General features: G+C 35.0%; 1 protein-coding gene across 1 annotated transcript in view; it reads right to left on the bottom strand.

Moving 5' to 3' along the window:
- ISL1 (ISL LIM homeobox 1) overlaps positions 1 to 8930 on the bottom strand; it is a 16648-nt gene extending 7718 nt beyond the window's left edge. Inside the window, 4 exon segments of the mRNA XM_040339273.1 lie at positions 4287 to 4543; positions 6833 to 6902; positions 6905 to 7022; positions 8639 to 8930. Of these exon segments, the coding sequence (XP_040195207.1) occupies positions 4287 to 4543; positions 6833 to 6902; positions 6905 to 7022; positions 8639 to 8665 (472 nt within the window). The 5' untranslated portion in view covers positions 8666 to 8930.
- Positions 8931 to 11782: the final 2852 nt, after the last annotated feature.

Below are 11782 nucleotides of genomic sequence, written 5' to 3'. Positions count from 1 at the left end.
ATATATATATATGTATATATATATACACACACACTATATATATTAAATATAAATATAACCCCCCCCCCCCCCCCTCCATAGTAAAAGGTATGAAGGTTTTTGGCCTCCTGAACTCAATCACTAAAAAAAAACCACAGAATTTTAGAGACTCCCTTCCCCACCCACCCTCAGCAATCAGACATATGATCTTTTTCTATTATAAAAATAAAATAAAAATACATGTTTTATATATATATATATATATATATATATATATTCGTTATATTACACCCATTTCACTATCTCTATGTTCAGACACTGAACCCACTATGTAAGAGCAATAAAAATACAATTATCAATAATACAGTCCACGCTTTATAGTTTATATTTATTTCATCCGTTTTAGATGTATAATGCGTTTACTGGGCTACCGAAAAAAAAAATAGCATCCCTTCAAAGATTGAAGGGATATGCAATTTTTTTTTTTTTTGGGGTGTGACAATTTAACAGAACCCACCCCCCAGTTGTGGCCCCTAGGGGACAAGGTCAGCCAATCGGAAAAGCGCTGAGCCCTGCTGGCGTTCAGCGACGTTTCGGCAGCGTAATGAGCCGACTTCTCCAACCCTAAAGTCAGTTCCATTCAACAAAAAGCTCTGCAGTTATTTATGATACTTGAAAATACTTTCACAAGAAAAAGAAAAAAAAAAGGAAAAGAAAAAAAAAGCCTCTGTAGTTTCACTGAGAACATTTGCTAAATAAATAAGACACCAATGAGACTGCCACTGCCAAGCAGCCCAGCAAAAGCCTGCAATCAGACCGGCTATTCAAACTTGCTAAAGCGAGATATAAAATACAATAAAAGAGGGTAAACATTGTTTCTTCTTAAATATTGTGTTAAGCTGATAAGGGCCGACAATAAAAAGTCGCATGTAGGGTGAACGCTTTGGTTTCCTAAGTATGTGGTTAGCAGAGCTGTTTGCAAAAGATACAGGTAGATACCAAAGCACAGGCTGAGCCTTTCAACTCCAACAACACGGAATAAAACAGGACTCTGCGGGGCTCAGGGACCGAACAGTCTTTCTGCTTCCATATCTCCCTCTCTCCCCTAAGGTATTTTGTTGACTTGGTTAAATGTATCCAATCTCCGTTCAATTAGTCAGAAATGGACTGGAAAATTTCTCTTTTTGGATTATAACAACTAGTTTATCCAAACGGTGCTATGTGATACTTGTGGTTTGTGTGCTGGGCTTTCAGGGCTGGGAGTAGAATGGAGTCCCCCTCGCTCCTGTATAAGGAGGATTTCAGTCCCTCTTAGATGTAGGATGGAGTTACAGGACCCGAATGGAAGATCTGGGCCCCCCTCAGATCACCAGCGAGGCCACAAAACTGCACCAATCACTCTAGCTGGCAATTACTGCAGATTAGCTTGTTGACAGTTTAAAATTACATCCTGGAGTAATGTGCATTCATTTCTAAGCTTCTATCCCCTGCACACTGCTGAGGAGGGCACTGCCTGGGTGTTGGGTGGCTACAGAAATCCCACCCCTACAAACACCCCCCCCCCCCCCACCATACCAGACACAGGAGGCAAACTTGTACAGGGGACATTGTGCTGATGTATTCCTACAGTACACATGCAGGATTAACTATGTGATTACAACATGTATGTATAGCAGAAAAAATAATAACTCACTGGCTCCACCACTGCATGAATAGTGTATATATAACAAGATAGTATATGTACCTGGAGGGAAACATGCACTTCTGTACACACCCACAGCACGTGTATATTACAGGGGATTATACAAGCACCATACAATAAGATTGACAGGGAACACAACAATATATAATACATGTGGCTATATATGTGGAATGCAAATTCATAATCAAAATGTAGGCAAACACACACACGCACACACACATACATACATATATATATATATATATATATATATATATATATATATATATATATATATATATATATTATATATATACATACATACACACATACATATATTTGTTATATATACACACACACATATTCATATTTACTTTAATATGCTTTTGCATTATTCTCCAAGGAAATGTCTTATATACATGAATAGGATTTAAAAAACATTTTTAACTTGTGCATACCCTCTAAAATTCTGCATACCTGTATATACACATGCACAGCTCTACTATGAATTTAATAAGGCATTTTTACTTGTGTTATACCCACTTATGATTTTGCATATGTGTGTGCTACACCCTCTTATAATTCTGCATACATGTGTGTGTGTGTACACATGCCTACATCTATTATGGATTTATTTTTACTTGTGCTATTATGGATTTATTTTTACTTGTGCTATACCCTCTTATAATTTTGCATATGTGTGTGTGTGTGTGCATATGCCCAAATCTATTATAAATGTGGGCATTTTTTTTTTTTTTTTTGCTTATACCCTCTAAAAACTCTGCATACATTTGTATTATACACATACACAGACCTATTATGAATTTAATGGGGCATATTTTTTGTAAGCTTGTACCTTCATATATACCTTCATACATTTGCATATACATATGCATAGATGTCTATAGTATTTTATACGTATGCATACCCTCTTCTGCCACATGCACGGATCTATTCTCAATTTAATAGGACAGTTTTGACTCGTACACACCCTCTAACTTTGCATTTATTTGTATGTGCCCTACACTATGGCAATATTTTACTTTTGCTATACCCCCCTATAATTCGGCATAGGTGTGTGCTCATGCACAGATCTTTTTGATTTAGGGATTTTTTTTTTTTTATTGTGCATAGCCTCTAACTAATAAGCTTATTTGTATGTGCAGTATACATGCATGGGTCTTTTATGATTGTAATAGGAGAGTGTGCAATATACATGCATGGATCTTTTATGACTGTAATAGGAAAGCGTGCAGCATACATGCATGGATCTTTTATGAATTTATTAGTTGAATGTACAGCATACATGCATGGACCTTTTATGATTGTAATAGGAAAGTGTGCAGTAAACATGCATGGATCTTTTAATAATTTAACAGGAGAGTGTGCAGCATACATGCATTAATCTTTTATAAATGTAACAGGAGCGTGTGCAATATACATGCATGGAACTTTTATAAATATAATAGGAGAGCACGCAGCATACATGCATGGATCTTTTATAAATATAATAGGAGAGCACACAGCATACATGCATGGATCTTTTATAAATATAATAGGAGAGCACGCAGCATACATGCATGGATCTTTTATAAATATAATAGGAGAGCATGCAGCATACATGCATGGATCTTTTATAAATATAAAAGGAGAGCATGCAGCATACATGCATGGATCTTTTATAAATATAATAGGAGAGCATGCAACATACATGCATGGATATTTTATACATATAATAGGAGAGCATGCAGCATACATGCATGGATCTTTTATAAATATATTAGGAGAGCATGCAGCATACTTGCATGTATATTTTATACATGAAATAGGAGAGCATGCAACATACATGCATGGAACTTTTATGAATTTAAAATTAGAGTGTGCAGTATACATGCATGAATCTTTTATTGATGTTACGGGAGAGTGTTACAGGAGAGTGTGCATGGCTCTTATGAATTTAATAGGAGAGTGTGCAGTATACATTCATGGGTCTTTTATGAATATAACAGGAGAGTGTGCCTAGCTCTTATGAATTTAATAGGAGAGTGTGCAGTATACATTCATGGGTCTTTTATGAATATAACAGGGGAGTGTGCCTAGCTCTTATGAATTTAATAGGAGAGTGTGCAGTATACATTCATGGATCTTTTATGAATATAACAGGAGAGTGTGCAGCATACATGGGATGCATTAATCTTTTATGAATCGAATAATGCCTTTTTTTACTTTTGCTATATCCTCTTATAATTCTGCATATGTGTAATCTTTGCTGATTTAGTTATTTTATTTTTAATTGAGCATGACCTCTTATACATTTGCATGTATGTACAGATGTTGAATGCATTTAATAGAAGAGTGTGTAGTATACATGCATGGATCTTTTTAAGAATGCACTTTTTTTTACTTTTGCTATATCCTCTTATAATTTTGCATATGTGTGATCTTTACTGGTTTCGATTTTTTTTAATTGTGCATGCCCTCTACATGTTGAATGCATTTAGAAGAGTGTGCAGCATACACATCCACCCCCATATTTTTGGAGGGATACCCATGCCCCCCCTAATCAGAGTGGCTGGTGGTCAGTAGAAGTCTCACAGTGTCACGAGAAGAACGAATGAAGAAGTACCTGCCATCTGCAGGGGTCTGGCCGGATGCAGCGGACTAAGGGGGTCCCCGGCCAGGCTGGCCCTTTCCACCACATCATGGTCGGCCCGACAGAAGAGACCGTCCTCCCGCAGAGCGAATTCGTCCCCGGGGATGAGCTGGCGGCTGCAGGCCACGCAGCGGAAACATTCGATGTGATAGACCTTGGAGCGGGCCCTCATCACAAAGTCATTCTTACTGAAGCCGATATTGCACTTGGCACACTTGATCCCATACAACCTGCGGGGCCCGGGAGAGAGCAGACACATACACACTGAGTACACGCTGAGTACAGGCTGAGCAGCAATGTCACTACTATACAAGTGCCTCCTTCAAAGTCCTTGCTCTTATCACAACTCTGCTCACATCTCTATTTATTGTACAGACTGACTCACCAACTGATAGTTAAATCTACTCCTTCAAGGAACAGAAAAAAAAAATGTAATAAAAAAAAAAATAATAATAACTTGGAATGACATCAGGCAATGCTGATCGCCCTTCAGAGTACAAGGGACAACATGCATGACACATACCAAAAAAATTACACAAGAAATGTATAAAAAATATATATAATAGACCGGAGAGGCATAGCAGCTAAAAAACTGATAAAAAAAAAGCGGTCACTAATTCATTTTAATATGTAGTTCTAACAGTAAAAGTTCAAATTAAGATGTTCCCTCCAATGTTAGCAATTTCAGAAAAATCAAATAAAAAAATGCTACAAAGGTCCTGCCTTTTCACCTCTATCTTTATCTAAATATAACGTTTTACAATTAATTATAATTATAAAACAAAAAAATTAAAAATAAACAACGTGTATCGTCCTGCTTTTCCTAAAATGATAGTCATTTCTGGAAAACCAAAAAAATAATTTAAAAAACATAAAATTATACTAAAAAGTTCTGCCTGATCATCTCTACCTTTAGGTTAATTTAACACAGTTCTGCAAATAATAATAATAAAAAAAATTGCTAACATGTATGGTGAATAAACTGCCTGGTAATCTCTCTACCTTTAGGTAAATTAAACACAATTTTGCAAATAATAATAATAAAAAAAATTGCTAACATGTATGGTGAATAAACTGCCTGGTAATCTCTCTACCTTTAGGTAAATTAAACACAATTCTGCAAATAATAATAATAATAAAAAAAATTGCTAACATGTATGGTGAATAAACTGCCTGGCAATCTCTCTACCTTTAGGTACATTAAACACAATTCTGCAAATACTAATAATAATAATAATAATAAAATGGCTAACATGTATGGTGAATAAACTGCCTGGTAATCTCTCTACCTTTAGGTAAATTAAACACAATTCTGCGAATAATAATAAAAAAAATAGCAAAAATGTATCGTTCTTAAACTGCCTGGTCATCTCTCCATTTAGGTAAATAAAAAACACAAATCTGCAAATAATAATAAAATAAAGCTAACACATATCATCCTTAAACTGCCTGGCCTTCTCCACCTTTATAGGTAAATAGAATACAAATTTGCAAATAATGATACAAAAAAAAAATAGATAACATGTATCGTTTTTAAACTGCCTGGTCATCTCTACCTTTATAGGTAAATAGAACACAATTCTGCAAATAATAATACAAAATAGATAACCTGTATCGTCCTTAAACGTGTAAGATATTAAATAAAAAATAAAATCAAAGATTCATGATTAATTAATGCTAGACTGGCTACAGCAACAGCTAATTTACAATTTTGGATAATAAATAATACAAGAGTTCTGCTTCAACTCAAGTATTTAGGAAAATAAAATAAGCCTAAGGAATCATCAAACATATAAAACGTGTAAACTATTAAAAAAAAAAAATGGAAGTAATTTGTATTTTTTGTAAACCCATCCTTGATGAGGGGTGTTGGAGGAAACAGGATAAACATTGGCTGAAGTTTTGCTTGGGTGTCTGTTGTGTCACAACTGCTATTTAGACTTCTTTATCAGCATCCAGATTTAAATGTGAGGAAGGAAGCAGTTGCCTTTATCTAAATATCCCAATTGTTTGCCTCCAAATGATGGGCAATTTGATCTGTTCAGCCTAATTCATCAGGACAGATAAGATAAGGAGAGGCAGACAGCCCTGCCCCAAAATACAGGTAATTTCTTTTTATTTGTATTGTCATTATTTCTACTATTCTGTTCTGGCTAGAATTATTAATCCACATATCTAAAACATAAAAAAAAGTGATACCCATTTAGATCAGTGGGTTTCTAAATACAACAATAATACACGGTTTAAAGTATCTTCTCTAGGCAAATCTACATTTAATTGCAATGATCCACAGCAGCATTCAAATCTAAAACCTGCACAAAGCCACCAGGCAGGGTAAATTAAGATAAAGAAAAAAAAAATGCTAGAGCATAAAAGAAAAAAAAATAATAAAAATAAACAAAATACAATCTATATAAAAAAAAAGGTCTAAAAAATATTTTTATTTTAAAAAGAAAAAAATATTCCAAAAGGATGTTAAAAAATGTAAAAAGAAAAGGTTTTTTTTTTTGTGGGCATACCTGATATAGTCCCTTTTACAGTACGTTTTTCCATCCCTAACAAAGCACGTGCAAGTTTCGTCTAAATATTGTTGCATTCAGCACACTTGAGACAGGCTGCATGCCATTCCAGGTCTGGAGATACCCTCAGTATATATTGGTCGTGAATTTGATTTCCGCAGCCGACACACAGTGAAATTAGTCGCTTTTCGGAAAAAATAAATAGAAAAAATAAATTAGCATTAACGTTTCACCAAAAAAAATAAACAGTGCTAGACCATTCATTCTTTTTATTTTCCCTCCTAAGGTGTGCACTGGGATTCTGAGTGTGTCTGATCTGGCTTTCAAATAAAATAAAATAACACAGATTGACTTTATTTTTGGGAGGGGGGAAGGATAATTGATGTATGCCATCAGGGATCGTTGACTCGTTGACATAGGAGGCGGATCATATGTTGGAGTGTAAGCTGAGGATTGTCAATGGCAATCTGCAAGTGTACCTTTAAATCAGGTAGGTTGATCTGGTCCCTTTTTCTGGCAAGGTTAAGGGGAAAGGTAGAATTTAGGATTTGTTTTAAATAAATTGAACCTGTATGCGGTCAAGGCAGACAGAGGAGTCAAGTTGGCAGCCCAAATCATACACACATTTACATGTGTCAGTTGAATCACAGGCTTGCAAGTGGCATGTAAAACACTCATCATGGAGGCACAGGCTGGGCACCCATCTATGCCCCCCCCCCCCCAATTATTAGGCTGCAGCAACACAGTGACACCAGGGCCAGCGTGCCTCTAAAGTCCAAACTGTGACCCCCAGTAGCCAAAGTGACTTTCCAGGGCATTGCAAATTCATTTTGAAGGAGGATTAAAAAAAAAAAATCTGCACATTACAAATTTCTGTGAAAATAATAAAAATATTCCATGCCCCCCCAATTATTAGGCTGCAGCAACAAGACCAAACACAGTGGCACCAGGACCAGCGTGCCTCTAAAGTCCAACTGTGGCCCCCAGTAGCCAGTGTGACATTTCCAGGGACATTGCAAATTCATTTGAAGGAGGATTTATTTGAAAAAAAATGCACATTAAAAAAAATATTCTGTGAAAATAATAAAAATATTCCATGCCCCCCAATTATTAGGCTGCAGCAACCAGACAAAACACAGTGGCACCGGACCAGCGTGCCTCAAAAGTCCAACAGTGGACCCTCAGTAGCCAAAGTCACTGGAGCATTGCAAAGAAGGAGGATCTGTTTTTTTTTTTTATATTAAATAAAATATTCTATGAAATAATAAAATAATATTCTACCCCCCCCCCCCCCAATCATTAGGCTGTAACAGCAAGACCAAGTCACACCAGGGCCAGCGAGCATCTAAAGTCCAACAGTGACCCCCAGTAGCCAAGGTGTCAAATTCACTCGAAGGAGAATCTGTTTTTTTTTTGTGTTTTTGCATATTAAAAAAAGAAATATTCTATGAAAATAATAAAAAATATTCAATGCCCCCCAATCACTAGGCTGCAGCTAGACCAAGTGACACCAGGGCCAGCGAGCCTCTAAAGTCCCCCTAGTAGCCAAAATGACATTTCCAGGGACATTGCAAATTGACTTGAAGGAGGATCTGTGTTTTTTTTTTTTTTTGCATATTAAAAAATATATATTATTATAGGATGTTGCATGACAAACAAAAATAGAGGATAAAAATTCCAGGCACGACATTTCCAAACCTGAGGGTCCCAGCGATGTGTTGCTCAGGGTAGTATGCTCATCATGCATGGGGTTGCATTTTAGGAAAAGAAGGCGAATCCCGGCTAGGGTAGAAAAAAGCTGCTTACTTTTTGGAGGGTCTCCCATGTCTCCATGTCTGACAGAGGGTGTAATGTCCACAGTGAAATGGTGTCAGCTTGGTGTATCCACAGAGAGAAATGAAGAGGGAGATTTAGTGCAGAGGGTGGCAAGGAAGGGATGGGTGGTGAGCCCAGCACAGGGGAGATCCTGCCAATGCTGCCTCTCTCTGCTCCGATCCGTCCACTGTCCTCAGCGGAGGAGACGCCTGCAGTGTCGGAGTCAATGCTGATCGGCCACTCTCTTCCTTATCTCTTACTCAAACTTCTCTCCTCCAACTCAGCTCAATCTCCATTGGTGTGACGCACGGCGCCGCCACGTCACTGCTACCCCCAGCTGATTGGCTGAGCCGTGCACCGAGCAGCTGTGCTTATTATCACATTTCATAGTCCTGGAGTCCTGTGTGTGCCACTAGCCCTGCTGCTGCAAACACCCCCAACCCAACTCCTCACCCCCCCTCACCCAACACCCCCGCACACTGATTAATATGTAACTGCCTCTCACCTCCACTGCTGACTCTTCCCTTCACAGCATTGCCAGTGCAAATGTCTGTCTGCATAGAGATATATAGGACCATGGATATATATAGATATATAGGACTATCTCCATCCGTATACATAGATATATATAGGACTATCTCCATCCATATACATAGATATATATAGGACTATCTCCATCCATATACATAGATATATATAGGACTATCTCCATCCATATACATAGATATATATATATAGGACTATCTCCATCCATATACATAGAGAATATATAGGACTATCTCCATCCATATCATAGAGATATATAGGACTATCTCCATCCATCTACATAGAGATATATAGGACTATCTCCATCCATCTACATAGAGATATATAGGACTATGGATATATATAGATATATAGGACTATCTCCATCCGTATACATAGAGATATATAGGACTATCTCCATCCATATACATAGAGATATATAGGACTATAGATCCATGTACATATAGATATATAGGACTATCTCCATCCATCTACAAAGAGAATATAGGACTATCTCCATCCATATACATATAGATATATAGAACTATCTCATCCATCTACATAGAGAATATATGGACTATGGATACATATAGATACATAGGATTATGTCTATCCATCTACATAGAGATATATAGGATTATCTCCATCCATCTACATATAAGATATATAGGACTATGGATACATATAGATATATAGGACTATCTCCATCCATCTACCTAGAAATATATATAGGACTATCTCCATCCATCTACATAGACATATATAGGACTATGGATCCATATAGATATATAGGACTATCTCCATCCATCTACATATAGATATATAGGACTATCTCCATCCATATACATAGAGATATATAGAACTATCTCCATCCATCTACATAGAGATATACAGGATTATGTCTATCCATCTACATATAGATATATAGGATTATCTTCATCCATCTACATAGAGATATATAGGACTATGGATCCATCTACATATAGATATATATGACTATGTCTATCCATCTACATATGGATATATAGGATTATGAATATCCATCTACATATAGATATATAGGATTATGAATATCCATCTACATATAGACATATAGGTCTATCTTCATCCATCTACATAGAGATATATAGGACCATGTATACATATAGATATACAGGATTATGTCTATCCATCTACATAGAGATATATAGGATTATGTCCATCCATCTACTTATAGATATATAGGACTATGTCTATCCATCTACGTATAGATATATAGGACTATGTCTATCCATCTACATATATATATTATATATATATATTATATATAGATATATATATATATATATATATATATATAGGAACATAGCTATCCATCGACTCATAGATATATATGATTATGTCTATCCATCTATCTATAGATATATAGGGACTATGTCTTATGCATCTATCTATAGATATATAGGGACTGTGTCTATCCATCTACCTATAGGTATATAAGGCTACAAATGTCTATATATATCTATATAAATATATATATATATATATATATATATTATATATATATATATATTTATATATATATATATATGATATCTATATAAATATATATATATATATATTTAGCTACAAATGTATATCTATCAACATATCGATATATAGGGCTACACACGTCCATCTACTTTTAGATTATATAGAGCTACAAATGTCTGTCTTACCAATAGATACAATAGATATAGGCTACACGTGCTTTCTACCTATAGATATATAGGGCTACACATGTCTATCTACCTAGAGATATAGGGCTACAAATGTCTATCTGCTTATTGATATATATGGCTACAAATGTCTATGAACCCTATAGATATATGGCTACAAAAGTCTATCTGTCTATAGATATATTAGGGCTACAAATGTCACATATAGGGTATCTACCTACATACCAAATTTGAATGTCTACAGATGTCTATACAGTTATAAATGTCTACAGATGTCTATTTATCTACCTATAGATATACAGTATAAGGCTATAAATTTTCTATCTACCTACCTGTAGATATATATGGCAATGTATATCTGTCTATCTTCAGTTATATACACATTGTGTAGCAATGCAGCCTGGCATGCAACCACTGCTGCTGCTATATATAGATATATTTACAGATAGATATATAGTATACAACAAATATATTTCTATATAAAATAGGGTGATAAGAGCAATCTTATGTTTATATGCAAATTTAGAGTTACATGTTAGAGAATAAAAATGTAATGGAAAGAGTAACTATAGAAGGTTACATTTACATTGTCTTGTGGTATATTCTAATATTGTATATTTAAAAAAAAATGCAGCATCTGAATCTGTTTAATTGCCAAACCACTACACTGTATACAGTATTCAGTATAATATATATATATATATATATATATATATATATATATATATATATATATATATATATATATATATATATATATATATATATATATATATAAAATATATATATATATATATATATATATATATATATATATATATATATATATATATTTATATATATATATATATATATATAATAAATATATTCTTTATTTATTTATTTATTGGATGGATACAGATAGAAATGCAAG

This window comes from Rana temporaria, chromosome 1 (genome assembly GCF_905171775.1).
Source record: "Rana temporaria chromosome 1, aRanTem1.1, whole genome shotgun sequence".
Lineage (NCBI taxonomy): Eukaryota > Metazoa > Chordata > Amphibia > Anura > Ranidae > Rana > Rana temporaria.
This window is presented reverse-complemented; position numbering and strand designations above follow the sequence as displayed.